The sequence below is a fragment of the Epargyreus clarus genome, unplaced genomic scaffold (genome assembly GCF_041222505.1).
Source record: "Epargyreus clarus isolate Ecla_fem2 unplaced genomic scaffold, WU_Ecla_fem_2.2 ptg000018l, whole genome shotgun sequence".
In the NCBI taxonomy this organism is placed as follows: domain Eukaryota; kingdom Metazoa; phylum Arthropoda; class Insecta; order Lepidoptera; family Hesperiidae; genus Epargyreus; species Epargyreus clarus.
In genome coordinates this window covers 1,300,906-1,316,982 of record NW_027332226.1, presented here as the reverse complement: position 1 = coordinate 1,316,982, position 16,077 = coordinate 1,300,906, and the positions used below count along the sequence as shown (strand labels likewise).

Below are 16,077 nucleotides of genomic sequence, written 5' to 3'. Positions count from 1 at the left end.
CAATATTTTAGGCTTACGTTTAAAAAAATCTTATTCCATTTCAAGAATATGTGAATTTATTTTGTTTTTAAAAATATGAAATGTCGTAACTATCCAGCCAACTAGCATTTTATGACTACTTTTCATTTAACACATCCCTATAACTACTCAACCAGATTCGCCCACGTGTCGTCGGAAGCGACCCGCCGCGAAGCCGAGCTACAGCGTCTGGTCCGCGCGTGGGAGGACTTCGAGAGCAAGAGGCGCGTCGTGGAGGAGTGGGCGGCGCGCGCGGAGGCGCTGCTCGCGGACAGTCGGGTTGATACCAAGCAGGCGGTGGACTTCCACAAGCGGTTCTTCCAGGGTGCGGATGAACGCGCCGTGTCGGAGATGGTGCGCTCGGGGCGGGAGCTTGTTGAGGTAAAGTGAACAATAAGTATGTATAGGTATTTGTATGTGCAATATCCATTGTGGATATTGTCATTTTAAAGTTATAAAAATCTTCGTTATAGAAAATTGTTGTTGTGGTGGATATTGTAACAAATAATGAGACAGTGAAAATTAAGGGATGGTTTATTCATTGATTTTTGAGATTTTTACTTTAGTAAATACACATAATCCACACATAAGTTTCAAAATGTTATTATAGTATAAATTTATATTTAATATGTACTGCAAAAATTACATTCCTTTCCCCTTCTCCATAAGTTAGAATATGTGAATTAGGCTGAATCATTTAAGCTCCTCGCTTACGAAAGCTTTATAAAGTTAACAAATTGGTTTGGTTTTTAATTTTCCTTTCCTCTTCTACCTCTAAAAATGTGTAATCCAATTTTATTTTTATTAATAAATATATGATCTGTATCACATCTTTACTACTACTTCCATTTGAGTTACATCTTTATTATCCATCCCGCAGCTGGTATCCCCCGCTGAACGCCCCGAGGTGGTCCGCGCAGCAGAGGAGCTGCAGCGGCGCTGGCGAGCGCTCCTCGACCGCGCTCCCCCGCACCTCATGCGGCTGGAGTTTAGGCTGGACGAGGCCGTCTTCCACCACTGCATCAAGGATATCGAGAAGGAGATCGTGTATGAAGAGCAGGTGCGTGGGCTGGAATAAAATGTGAAGTGGAATAGAGATTTTAATTTTAGCACTGTTATATAAATTACTACTATATTTTGACCTACAATTATATATTGATTTTTACCTATAATGTTTGAAGTAGTCAGTCTAATTTCGTTTCTAAACATACTCAAACAGATGAATTCATATTCAATTTATTTAAATTCAATTTATTTAAAAAAAGTCTTTACAAGAATATAGTACATCTCACCCTGTAAAAATCGTCATAAGTAAAATTTTTCTTTTATTTTAGACATAAAATATATAATAAATGTTGTTTATATTTTCTTATCCTACAAATAAAATCATATGAGATTATAAAATAGTAATAATTTTAAAATTACGCCTTCGTAATTAAGTTTTTAACTTCAATACCCAGGCGTACAATCAGAGCGACGACGCGGACGGCATCCTGATCCGCAACGAGGAGTACTTCCGCAACCAGGGCAAGGTGATGCAGGTGGAGCAGTGCCTGCAGAACCTGAGCAAGATCGCCACCAGCTACACGCACCAGACCAGCGACACCGTCCTCGAGGAGTCGCTGCGCAAGTGCGAGCAGCAGTGGGAGGGCACCGTGAAGCGGGTGGAACACTTCAGGCAGCAACTACAGAGAATCCCCGCGAAGTGGGATGCGTATAGAGCCCGCTTTGCAGAGATGGAACGCTGGATGGATCATGTGGATAAGACCATGGATAGCATCGTGCGTGAGGTCGATTCGGCTGAAGCGTTCGAGAGAGAGAAGACGATATTCCAGGTAAGTGAGATATTACAAAATTATTATTTCCACGAAATATTTTTATACTATTTGTAAGATTTGTCTTGATTTGAAATTGGTCGTTAATGTTGTTCTATTTTAATGCTTGCCTCGGACACAGCTAAGAGAACTGATGGTAAATATTTATTCAAAGGATATTTATTTAGCAGTTGATTTTTTGGTTGAGTTATATGTTTTATGTTTTTGTTTCTAAAAATAATCGAAACAAAATTTATTACAAGGCGTATTTATAAAAAAATATTTTTTTGATATGTAATACAATCAAAATCATTATTATAATTCTAGAACATCTGTCGAGAAGCCGATAAGAAGCGCGAGGATATGAAGTGGCTCGTTCAAACTTTAGATATGCTCTCCAACCATTGCTCGGACACAGAGGCCCAGGAAGAACAAGTGAAGCTAGAAAACCTCATCGCTAGGTACAAGAACCTAATCCCCACTATCGAGATCACTATGATAAAGACAGAAACTTACACGCGGTGCTACACGTACCGACGTGAGGTTCATGAGGTTATTTGCATCTTAGAAAGCGCTAAACAACAGGCTAAGGTCGAGCCTGAACCGCAGTCCCTGCAACACGTAGAGCAGCTGGTGCTCGAGCAACAGGCGGCCGTGCAGAAACTCGACCGCCACCGACCGTCAGTCATGTCCATGCTTCAACGAGGCAAGGAACTCATACGAGATGCCAATGCTCCCGCCTTCGTCCGTGAGGACGTAAGGAACCTAGAATCCGGCTGGACTACCGCCTACGACTCCAACACTGAACGACTACACAAGCTCCGTGACACACAAAAGGTCTGGTCCAATTACGAATATCAGAAAGAAGAGTTACTCTCAAATATTGACAAGTTTGAAAGCTACGTCGCTCACCCAGGCTTGGAGCTTGGTGTCACTAACATCAGTCGTGAACTCCAAGAAACAAAGGCAATTAACGCGGAACTGGAGAAGGCTAAAGCGGAAAGATTGCCACAGTTACAACAAGCGTACGAAGAACTGCAATTACTTACAGCGAACAAGCCTAAACCAGTTATTGTGAAGGATTTGGAGACGATAGAACGCAAGCTTGGCAGAGTCCAAGATGAAGTGCAGAGTAAGGTCGAACATTTAGAGAAGTTCAACGAGGAATGGATAAAGATTGAACACAAGTTGGAACATGTTCGGGAATGGATTAAAAAAGAAAGTCCTGCTCTGATATCTCAGATTCAATCCGAGAATATTACACCAGAAGAGCGTGTTGAAAAATCACAAGTATTACAGAAAGTTATAAACGAGAAGTTAGAAATTATTCGCGGTGTAGCGGATCAAGGCAGTAAATTAGCTGTTGAGCATCGCGTGCATGATGCCAACAGACTCAAAGGAGAAGTCGCTTTGTTGGAGAAAATGATGGCAGATCTTAAACGGTCAACAGAGCACCAAACTAAAGTAGTCGAACACGATTTGGCTAGCTGGCAGAAGTACCAAAAGGGAGTTGCTGAGATAAAACCTTGGATTGAGGAAGCGGAGATTAAATTAGGCAACATGCCGAAGCCCACAACATTGCCCGAAGCGCAACAGTTACAACAACAATCTAGAGCTCTGATCGCCGACTGTGATAAGCAGCTGATGAATTTGCAAATTTTGTCTAGCGTTAGTCACCAGTTATCTGGTAAAACCAGTGCACCTGATGAGGTCGATGCCATTCATTCCAGATGGGCTATAGTCCATGACTTGGCTGATCAATGGAACAATAAATTGGACAAACTCGTTACCAATTGGGACAATTTCGAACGCGAAGCAGAGAAACTGGAATCTTGGATAGAAAACGGCGAGAAATTACTAACCAGCAGAGTCATTAATGTTGATACTCCACAAGTTGAAAAGTTAGATAGGGAACTAAATAAACTTAAATCATTCGGAAACGAAATTTCACAACAACAGGCGAAGATTATCAGCTTGTCTCAGACCTGTGACAACATCTGTCATAGCATACAGCCTGAAGGTGCTGCCTTATTGAAGAACAAAGTGTCTGATATTAAACAGAGGACTAATGCATTAGCTGAAACGGTTAGGACAAGAGTCAACGAGCTGTCTGATAAAATTATTGTTAAACAAGAGTTCCTGACAAAGTTACACAACTTTGACAACTGGATTACAGATTTTAGAAGGAAAACAGAAAGTTACGATCAAATTGCTGCTGACAAAGTAGAACCAACGCTGCAGTCTATGCATGTACTACTTCAAGAGCACGCAGAAAAAGCTCCAGAGTTCACAGAAATCTACAATGAAGTTAAGAATATGACTCTCGCTTCACACCCGGATGAGACTCGATCCCTGAGTGATACATATTCCAATATCGCTGAACATTACCAGATTATTGAATCGAATATACAACAGAACAAGAGTATACTACAAAAATGGTCTGACCTCCTTAATTGGTACGAAGACAACAAACAACAACTTGGTCATGTTCAGTATCAAATTGAGGGACCAAAATTAACTCCTGAAAGCTATGAAGTTCTAAGGCAGGAACTCGTTAACATTATTACTAAAATACCCGAGTGGAAGAGTAATGTTGTTCTCCTCGACGGTCCATCTCGAGTAAAAGTGACTGATTCGAACACTGGCAGAATGATATCACCGCTGAGCTTAGTGAAGGAAATCGAAATGAAAGCAGACACGTTATTGAATCAAGTAATTACCAAGAGAGATTTAGTACAGAAAGTTGGTGCTAGGTGGGACAAGTTCAATATCCAACACAAAGCACTGGGTGAAGTATTACATACAGTCCAGTCTGCGTTAAATGATATGTCGCAGAAACCAGTCCCATTAACTGAGGATATCATACAAGAAATGACTGAAAAGTTAGATAGTTTAGATGCAGATCTGAAGGAAAAACAGACAGTCAGAAAGGAATTGAGAGAAGAAGGTTTACATTTGATGCGAGAGGATCAGGCGAATATGGGAACGATACAGAATGCCCTTTCAGCAGCGGACAACAGCTGGGACCAAGTCGTTAATTGCGTTCGTGACACAAAGAACAAGTATATTCTGCTTTCATCTACTTTACAGGAACTAAAGAACTTCTCTGTCGCCTTTGATAGAGAAATGAACAGAGCCGAACAACTATATAATGAATGCAAGGATGCTCCCAATGATTACGTTCAAACAGCACAAGCATTGGATAAAGCCAAGAAAAGTTACGAAATTCTCAAACGATCTAAAGGATTGCTAGACCAGATGGACGTTATCAAGCAGTCTGTTTTAAAACAAGCTTCAACTCTGGGCGGTTTTGACACTACTCCCCTAGAAGAATCCTTTTTGAACTCGCAGACACACTGGGAAAGAGTTAATGATGCCATAATAAAGAGAATTCAAGACTTGGAACAACAACTCATTGTATGGCGACAGATAGATGATACCAAAAATCAAGTAATTACATGGTTGAGTGAGACAGGACAAAACTTGGCAAATGCTTGTGACAACTTGGAAATCAGGTTTGGTCAAAACCATCTTACGAAATATAAGGAGGAATTGCCCTTATACCTAGGTCTGAGAAATAGCATAAAGGCCAAGTGTGAACAAATTACAAACTTAAATAAAAACATTCCGGCGGGACAGGTCACTTCCATCATTGACTACCTGGACGGCGAGTTCCAAGCTTTAAAATCATTGGCAGATAATTTAGATAGTGCCGTATCATCTTTAGAAAGCAAAGAAAACAAACTTAAGGACAGCATTAAACGTCTTTCAGACAATGTCAGCAAGATACGAGATGACATAATAAAATGTGACGACATGTCCGGTGATAACGCTAAAATTTTAGACCGGCTCAAGAAATGTCAGTTATGTAAAACGGAATTACAGAACTTAAGTGATGAGATTGATAATCTTACTCAAAATGTATCGGAGATGAACGCAAACTATCCAGGTTTCTATGAATCGCTTGTACCAAAAGAGTTAAGTACATTACAGAAGAGGTTTGAAAGCGTGTTAATTCATGCAAACAAAACTGAGACTACACTTTTAACATTCTTACAAAAGCTGTTTACCGACAAGTTAAGTATGTTCAATAGAAATCTAAAAATGTTAGATGACAAGACGAGATGGTGCGTCCCTGATGTGACAAGTGATAAGTATAACTTGGAAGTCAAGTGTGCTGCCCTTGCAGATGTTGAAAGCGGTATTGCGGATTGTAAAAAGAAAGTTGTTGAATTAAAGGAAGCTTGTGAAATTCTCCGAGCCGTCGCTGAGCCCGCCTGTGCCCAGGAAGCAGCAGTACAAACGGAAAAAGCTCAAAAGAATTTGGAAGTACTAACAGCAAACTATGAAGAAATCAAAAATAGATTGCAAGATAACATCAAAGCTTGGCAAGATTACGAAATTTTACTCGAAAATGTTTCTGAGTGGCTAAAAGATAAAGAAAACAAAGTAAGGCAAGAAGCAGTAAGCCTTCATGACTTAAAAGAAATCGACCGCAAAATATCTGAAGTTGACAATCTAAACAAAGAGATAAAAGAGTATAATGGTGAAATCAACAAACTTACAGAAATCGGAGACAACATCTTGTCCCGTAATCCTGACTCACGTGTATTACAGTACATAAACCATTTAGTCACTAGATACCAAACTGTCGAGAAGTTTATGGATAGTCATCTTAAGAGGCTTAAAGAATTGAAGGACAATAAAGGAAAATATGAAAAAGCAATTGGAGAATTTAAAAATTGGTTACAAGATGCAAACGCTAGGATTGCTGACTTAGCGGCGATGAGCAAACATGCCAAACCTACTGCTGCTGATTTGGAACAAGTAAAACGACTAAACGAAAACAAAGAATTGGGCCAGCGACTATTAAATAATGCCGTTGAATCAGGAGAAGCCCTGTTCAGTGGTATTACTCCTGAGGGACGCGAACAAATAAGAAATGAACTACGAACCTTACGTGACTACTTCGAAAATTCAGTTGACTCTCTGAATAATGTGATTAAAGATATTGAAACAACTATTAATAAGAGATCTTCATTTGATGATACATTCAACCAGGTACAAAAATGGATCACGGATAAAGAAAAGGAACTCGGTGACTTCAAATTATGTCCCACTCTGCCAGAAAAGAAAGCTCAACTTCATGCAAACAAAATCTTACACCAGGAAGTTGAATTACATCAGTCTATGCTTTCCCAATTAACTGAAAAGATCAAATTAATGCCAGATGAAGAGGCTGAAAAGAGCCTTTCTAAAATTATTGAAAGGCATACAAACATGGCTAAAGAACTCCAGAGAAGAACTACTGCATGCGAAGCTCACGTAGCTGATCATGAAAAGTATGTGCAAATGTTTGAAGAGACTCGTGATCGTCTTAACCGCATCGTAGCCGAAAACAGCATGTTAAACTATGGAGTTGTGACACAAAAAGACGACGTTGATTCTAAGATAAGTGCGATTGAAAAAGTAATATCTAAAACAAAAGATGTAGACAAGACTCTTGGCAATTTGAAAACACAATTACATACAGTTTTGGAGACAACTAGCTCTAACGGACATCCAGTACTCATTAGTGAATTCGAACAACTAAAAGGAACTTGGGAGCAATTTGCAACACAATGTGAAGAGAATGATAAGAAATTAAAGGAAATGTTGAAGCAGTGGAATGAAAGCCAGAAAACATTAGATGAACTTGAGGAATGGTTCAAAGTAAAGGAAAATCAATTAAGAGATCAAAGTCTTAAGAATAATCTCGAAGCTAAAGTAGCTCATTTACAAAAAGTAAAAGAAATTCAAAGTGAATTGGCATCAAGGAACGCCGAGTTTACTGCTCTAGGTGACACGAAACAAAACGTTGCCAGTGAGTCTGAACTTACATCTAAAACATCCAAGTTGGCAACAAGGTACCATACATTGAATAACCTTGTTAACGAAATCATATCCAAGTATGAAGTGTTTGTTTCCGAGCATCAAGCCTTTGAAAACGAGTATAATGAGATGGAAAGTTGGCTGATGAACATGCTAGGTGAACTGCAAGATTTGAACGAAATTGTCGGTGACTACGCCGTCTTACAAGAAAAACAAAACAAGGCTAAAGAATTATACGAAATACGGAATAAGAAAACACCTGCCTTTGAAGAATTTTTGAGTTTGGGTGAAAAACTATACGCACACACTAGTCCAGATGGCAGAGAAGTTATTCGTCAGAAAATCCGTAAAATAAGAACATTATGGGATAGTTTCGGTGACAGTTTCCAGGAAACCGTCAACAAGTTAGATCAGTGCCTATTGCAATTCTCTGATTTCTCTCTAGCTCAAGAACAATTGACAAAGTGGCTTAAAGATGTTGAAAGAGCCATGCAACGTCATACGGAGCTAAAGGCCTCTTTGGAAGAGAAAAAGGCCCAGTTGCAAAATCATAAAATAATGCACCAAGAGATAATGACACATCAACAGCTAGTTGAGTCAGTTTGCGATAAAGCACAACAGTTGGTCGATCAAACTCACGACGCATCACTAAATGTATATTTGCAATCTATAAAGCAATTATTCCAGAATATAGTAACGAAATCTCAAAATCTGCAAGACAATTTGGAAGACTGTGTCAAACGACATGAGGACCTTGTTCGTCTCATCCAGCAATACAAAGAATGGCTGGGATCACAATCTGAGAAACTTTTGGATATAGAAAACGCGACTGGAGAGAAACCAGAGATCATAAGAAAATTGCAATCAGCGGTTGCAATGAAAGACATTGAAAAAGTAGGTTCGAGTAAACTGGACGAAATCCGTGCAATTTTTGCAGTCGTTAGCAAAAGCACTTCGGAAGCTGGTAACACAGCTATTAAAGCCGAAATTGACAACTTGCATGATCAGTTACGTAATTCTGTAGAGAGTATCGGAACGTCTGAGCAAAAACTCAAGCACACATTAGAAATCTGGAATAAATTTGATTCTTCCATTGAATCCATATCTGAGTGGCTAAAGGACATGGAGTCAAAATGCCGTGATCAGGCGCTATGCTCCAGTTTGCAAGAAAAAGAAGCACAATTGCAGCGATATGTCAACCTTCGCAATAGCATTCATGCAAAAGAAAAGGAAATGGACGCTTTCGTCGATGAGTCACATAATCTTATTCAACTAAGTGGCGTAGAGAGACTAAAACCTCTCGTTACTCAGGTTAGCAGTCGTTACCAACAACTACATCTGATTTCTAAAGATATCGTCAACCATTGGTCAGAGTTGGTCGCTGATCACAAAAAATACGTCCAACTTCGAAACGAGTTTGACTCGTGGTTAAAACCATTAGAAGAACAGCTATCTCAAATGATAACTAAAGAAGATAAACTCAGTATTGAGAGTAAGGGTAACAAACTTCAAGTATTTTTATTGGAAAGGGACAATGGCGAGCATAAGATTGGTATTTTAACAACAGCAGGAGACAAAGTTCTACCTGAAACATCTGCTAATGGAAGAGAAAATATCCGTGCAGAAATTAGAGCTCTTAGAGAAAGGTGGGATAAACTCAATGATAGTATCTTACAACAGCAAAAAGAATACGAATCTCAGACGCTTCAATGGTCAAGCTACCAAGATGTTCTCCAACAAACCCTGTCATGGCTTGATGAGAAAGAGAAAATTGTGGAGACGGAAGACAAAGCGACGCTCAATTCAGCTCAAGAGATAAAATCTAAACTTTTGAAGAACAAGACATTATTGCAGGAAATATGCTCACATAAAAGAGTAATTGAAACAGTCACGGAAAAAGCAAAAAGCGTGGCTGCTAGTATTCATTCCGGTAAGGGAGAGAGTGATGAAATGACATCTACCATTCAGTCAGTGTGGGACAGATATAACGCTCTCACTAATAGGTTATCGGGTATTATAGATAAACATGAAAGCACCTTCGAAATCTACCAACAGTTTGCCGACCAACAAAAATCTCTGCAGGATTACCAGAAACACTTGTGGGATCGTCTCCATCTGCTCTCGGACTTTACTGGCAATAAAGCTGCCTTACAGAGTAAACTCGTAAAGATACAGGAGCTATTGGACGCCATTCCAACTGGAAATAACAAATTAAAGATATTGTCGGATCTCATTGATAACAGTGGGTCGAAATTATCGCCTAGAGGAAAAGAGGGCATGTCGCGAGAATTGGGACTACTGAGAGCAGACTTGGAAAAATTCACTGCCACCGTACACGATGTGAAACGTGGTATTGAAGATAAAATTCAGCAATGGAACGAGTTCGACAGTGCCAGTGACCGGCTGCAACATTGGTTGACTGACACCGAAATGAGCCTGAAGACTTACACACCTAAAGCCACATTGGAAGAAAAGGTGGATCAACTCAACAAATACCAGGTACGTAGCCATTTATTTATTTTGATATACAGTTATTTATGCCGCTGGCAATTATTTAATGTTAATGCATTTTAAACAGGAGTTAACTAAAGCGATTGATAATCATGAAAACGATTTGACTGCAGTCAAAACTTTGGGCGAAGCGTTGGATCAAGTAAGATTCTAAAAGAAAAATATACTACTATCCCGGCACTGTAGGGCGTAGTCTAATTTTCAGTAGAGGATCTAATTTCACGAAATTAATTTAATTACTTATTAGGAAAATCTAACAAAAGGAACATGATGCTATTGGCATTTATGATGTTACTAGTACTGTACTATGATAATTTTATTATTTAATTTAAATATTTTACTAATTACTCAGATGCATCGGGTGCGGCATTCTATAATTCTTATTTGTATTTGTAATATTTAATAAAATAAATCGTAACTACCTATCTAAGGGACGATACTAATAGTAGTTGTCGTAGTTTAGCTTAAACTGAATAATATAGTATGATTTGTCTAGTTATCGAGTACTAATACTAACCAAATGTTAAATTTTTTGCAGGCAATCTTGGCTAATTTGAAAAAGACAGAAAATGATGTTGATAAACTGACTGATGAGTTCAGTGATCTTATCGAAAATTGCAATGATACGAGAATTACTATGAATTTGCAACAAATGACATCTCGATTCCAATCTGTACATTCGACTGCCAAAGAACTAGTAAAGAAATGTCAACAGGCTGTAAATGACCACAACGCTTATCAAGAAAAATACAATCAATGCACAGATTGGATTAAGACTGCCCAACACAAGTTTGACGAATGTCAGAAGAACTTATCAAACACTCCTGAAGGAATTAATGCTAAACGGGAAAGTCTTAACGATCTGCTCACTCAAAGACGAAACGCTACTCTGCTTGTCAACAATACCTTTGAATTGGGAGAGAAGTTATATCCATCTACGTCTCCTGAAGGAAAGGAGTTAATCGAACAACAATTACAAGACATACAGCAGGCTCTTGATAATTTATATGACAACATTACTAAAGCTGAGAGAGATTTGGATTCAGAGCTTAATAAATGGTCATCCTTTGAAGACAACTTGAAGACTGTTCAGCAATGGTTAACTTTGGCTGAGAAAAACCTTCCTAAAGAAATTCAGTTAAAAGCAACTCTTGATGAGAAACGTAATCAATTAAACGTTTATAGAAATTACCTACAGGATGCGATCGCCCATCAACAAGACATATCTGATCTAGAGGTTCGGTCACAAACCTTACCTGATGTCAATAAGGATATCGCTAAAGAAATTAGTCAGTTAAAACAAAGGCACGATACTATCCTATCACGAGCCAAATCATTTGTGGAGCAGTACGAAGCTATCGTCAATAACCATCAACAATACAGCAAAGCAGTTATGGACTTACAGGAATGGGTCGAGGCAACCCACAATACTGCCCAGCTTTGGGGTGATGTAAATCTAGAAAGGGTGGCTTTGAGTAGCAACTGTGAGAAGTTGAAATCGTTACAAGTCAATCTGCCTGAAGAAAAGAACCGCATTGACAAAATACGATCATTAGGTGAAAAAGTTCTACCCGGTACAATAAGTAGCGGACAAGCCAATATTAGGAACCAAATCGATGCCTCTCATCAAGAATGGGAAGGGTTAGTTTCGTTTATCAACAAAACGATTGAATCTTTAGAAAACAAAATTCAACAGTGGAACGAATATGAGAACATGAAAGATCAGTGTTTGGCGTGGATTAGAAATACTGATACACAGATTCACGCAGTTGATTTGAAAGCCACCCTGCCGGAAAAACAGGAACAGTTCAACAAGTTCCAAGAGTTGCAAGGTGAAGTACGTGCCAAGGAACTGGAAATTGACAATATCACAGAAAAGGCTCAGTCACTTTACACAGGTGTTCTGGGACCCCGTGGATCTCAAATATCAGATTTGACTGTAAAATATCAGGCATTATCCCAGAAGGTAAAAGACTTAACGAACAGGTGGCAGCAATATGTTAAAACTCACCAAGAATTCGCCAGCAATGTTACTGAATGTTCTCAATGGATTGAAGAATTGCGTGATAAATTGGACTTCTGTGCAGATTTGAGTTCATGCTCGCAGGACGACTTAGAGACAAAATTAGTACTGATACAGAACTTATTGCTCACTAAAGATGAAGGATTTACCAAAGTGCAATCCCTGGTAGAGTTGGCTCAGAACGTGATGGCTAACACCGCGCCCACAGGGCATGAAGCTATTAACAACTCTTTGGTAGCTTTGCAAGAACAATGGTCTGCATTGTTGTCCAGGATGATCGAAACAAAGAACATGTTAGATGACTCAGTAACTAAATGGGCAGGATTCTTAGAACAAATACAGTTAATAGAGAAGAGTAACACCTGGCTAGAAAATATGCTGGCTGAATTAACACCATATGAAACATCTATGTCTGATAAGCGCGCTCAGCTAGAAAAGCTTAAAGAGGTAGAGGAGAAAGCACGTTGTGACAGAATTGATGTCGATACTTTGAAATCTAAAGCAGCTGAAATGCTTGCAAGTGGTCAACAAAATCAAGTAGCTTCCAAAGCGCAAGAAACTCTTAACAAGTTTGATTCGCTTTACGATAAAATTAAAAAGTTGTTGGCGGATAGGGAAGAACAATACAAGGACCACAGATTATACAAAGAAGCGCACGATGAATTGATTCAATGGCTAAGCCGAGCTAGAGAAAAGGTCCCGTCACTAAAATCTAAGCCATTAAGTGATAAACTGGCAATAGAAAACTCTGTTGCACCACTTGATGCCCTCATCAATAAGCAAGCTCAAGGTGAACTGTTATTAGAACATCTTCAGCATACAGGAGAAGTCGTGCTTGCTAGCACTTCGCCCGAAGGACAAACCATAATTAAGAATGAGATGAAAGCCTTAAAAGAAAGCTTTGACGACCTCTTTAATGAGATCAAACAACAAAAGAGCCAACTGGAAGACACTGTTAATCAATGGCGTGAATATAAAGATGAATACGAAAGGTTGTCGGACTGGCTACAACAGAAAGAAATCCTTATTAAGAATCACAAGTTGGCTTTACTTGGAACCGCGAAGGAGAAGGGTGCTCAAGTAAATGAAGTGAAAGAAATTGTTGATCAATTAAAGAAGGGCAAGGCAGACTTAGATAGTTTTAATGCTTCAGCTTCAGGCCTTCTTTCTTCACACCTCGATACGTACGTCAATAATCAGTTAAGACATCTTAATTCAAGATATCAAGTTTTAGTTAACATGGCAAATGATGTTCTTAAGAAGGTTGAGACCAACTATGAACAACACCAGACCTACGATGATAATTACGTCAAAACCAAGAAATGGATTGATGATGCTTGGGAAATTACCCGAAGCGGTAGCGACACAGGTAGCAGCAAGGAAAGCAGTAAGGAAGCTTTGCAAAAACGTTTGGAACAAATAGAAGATCTGTTAAAACGACGCGAAGAAGGCCAGAATCTAGTTCACGCCACTGTTAACAGTGGAGAAAAGGTATTGAGGAACACAAGGTCGGATGGAAAGGATAAGATTAATACAGAATTGAAAGAATTGCAAAACGAGTGGGATCGTCTAGTCAAGAAGATGACTACAGCAAAGGTGCATCTTGAAACTGCACTACTCCAATGGGCAGACTACAGTTCTAGTTACTCGCAGCTACAGCAATGGATCTCTGACAGAGAAGCAAAACTACAAGAAGTGTGTGAGCAGAAGGTCGCCAAGTCTAAGAAGGGCCAGGACCGTCACGCCGGTCTCACTGGTCTGAGCCTCGGCGAACGTAAAGCCACACTCCGTCAAACAAACAATATTGTGCAAGATATCGTTTCGTTTGAACCCATGATTCAGTCTGTTACTTCTAAGGCTTCGGAACTTATGCAACAAGCTCCGGCGTCTGAAATTACAAGCAAATATGAAACGCTTTCCAAACAGGCCAAAGATTTGTATGAAAAACAGAAGGAAACAGTAGAACAACACCAGGCATTCATCGATGCTGGTTCAGATTTTGTCCAATGGATAAGAGCTGCTAAGGAAAAGTTAGGGAAGTGCTCGGATGCGACTGGAGATAAGGAGTCACTGAGCAGCAAAATATCTCAACTAAAGGTTCTAGAAAGCGAACTGCCGGAAGGTCAAAAGAAATTGCAGAAGGCTCTAGAACAGGGCGAAATCGCCTGTGGCTTAGCGGATGAAGAAGATAGAGAGGATATTGAAGAAGAAGTGGCTCTTATGCAAGAGGAATATGATACCTACGTGTAAGTATTGTTTTCTTTTTAACCACTCGTTGCATTATATTCGTAATCAATAGTTTATTTAAATGCATGTAATAAATTTACAGAGAGCAATTGAACAACACGAAAGCACTGATAGAAGGAGGTATTGTGAAATGGACAGAATATGAAGAGCAATATAAGGATGCCTTGGATTGGTTGTCGAAGACTGAGAAACTAGTTCAATCTTTCAACAAGCTGCAAAATAACTTAGAACAAAAGAAAGTTGTTCTTGAAGAGTTCCAGGTTCGTATGAATATTGTATTATTATTTTAGAACGTTTATTTTAGCCGCATGTAAAAAGCCTGAGGACGATCTTGATTCTTCTGGGTAGCAACCTATTTATGCCCGTCTTCATGTAACTTAACCTTAACCTTAATGTGACCCATTAAGGGTCACCCATTCTATTTATAATGTCAATTTAATTTCAAAATAGTGACGTTTCTAGCCCTCTCTGAACCCTAGGCGTTAGACTGTACTCAAAATTCGCACACATAACTCGGCGTGATTCTACCTTATTAAAAAATAAGTACCCGTCGAAAACTTAATACTAATTTATGATTGTCACCCACCAGGGCCACCTGCAGACGCTGTTCGACTGGCAGGCGGAGCTGGACAAGCTGAACGTGCGCGCGCAGACGCTGCTGGAGACGTGCGCCGACACGCGCGTGTCCAACGGCATCACGCAGCTCACCACCAAGTACAACGCGCTGCTCTCGCTCGCCAAGGAGGTCATGAAGCGCCTGGAGCTGCATTACCAGGTTTGTCCACTTTATTGTTGTCATTGGCATAATAAACGGCATTATTGCTATCATTGACATCATCGACGTCAACATCATCATCAACGCTTTCATCGTAATTATCGCCATCGTTATCATCGTCAATAATATAATCATAATCATCAAATTTATCGTCGTCATTATCTTCGTTATCATTATAATGATTAGTAGTAACCCTTTTTAGTTCTACTATTTGACTTGAAGTACCCTATAATTTTTAACTATTTGACTAAACTTTGTTTTAACCTGAAGGATGAGGTTATTTTAGATAGCTACATTTAACAATCTAAGTGAGAGCTCCAGTTTAATTGCAAATTATTGGCCGTCATACATATTGTTAATATTTTAGTAAGGTAATCTTTTCATATTTTAACATCCAAATTTTATATATCAGGAACACCAACAACACAATGCCCTGTACGGAGAATGCCAGGACTGGCTCGACAGGACGCGCGAGAAGTTGAACCAGTGCGCGGAAATACCGAACAACTTGCAGGAGGTGAACGCCAAACTCAACACGGTGAAACTCCTCCGCCAGTCGTTGGAACAAGGACAAAACAAGCTGAGGTATCTTCTCGAACTGAAGGAGAAGGTGATCATGAACACCGAGCAAGCCGGTGCCGCTAAGATACAAGAGGATACCGATAATCTGAAACAAGAATTCGATAAGCTAATAGCTGATCTGCAAGACGTGAGGAATAAGCTTACGAACAGAGCTGCGCAGTTTGATGATATATCAAAGGTAAGCATTTTAATAACATGTTATAAATTATAAACAAAAAGACAAGTAGTAAAATGTC

General features: G+C 39.4%; 1 protein-coding gene across 1 annotated transcript in view; it reads left to right on the top strand.

Moving 5' to 3' along the window:
* Positions 1-16,077, top strand: part of Msp300 (Muscle-specific protein 300 kDa) — a 170,090-nt gene that overhangs the window by 54,407 nt on the left and 99,606 nt on the right. Inside the window, exons 11-19 of the mRNA XM_073082697.1 lie at positions 156-399; positions 899-1,078; positions 1,479-1,853; positions 2,160-10,202; positions 10,282-10,356; positions 10,753-14,483; positions 14,567-14,744; positions 15,074-15,259; positions 15,672-16,019. Coding sequence (XP_072938798.1) covers positions 156-399; positions 899-1,078; positions 1,479-1,853; positions 2,160-10,202; positions 10,282-10,356; positions 10,753-14,483; positions 14,567-14,744; positions 15,074-15,259; positions 15,672-16,019 — 13,360 coding nt within the window. The remainder of the gene's footprint in view (positions 1-155; positions 400-898; positions 1,079-1,478; positions 1,854-2,159; positions 10,203-10,281; positions 10,357-10,752; positions 14,484-14,566; positions 14,745-15,073; positions 15,260-15,671; positions 16,020-16,077) is intronic.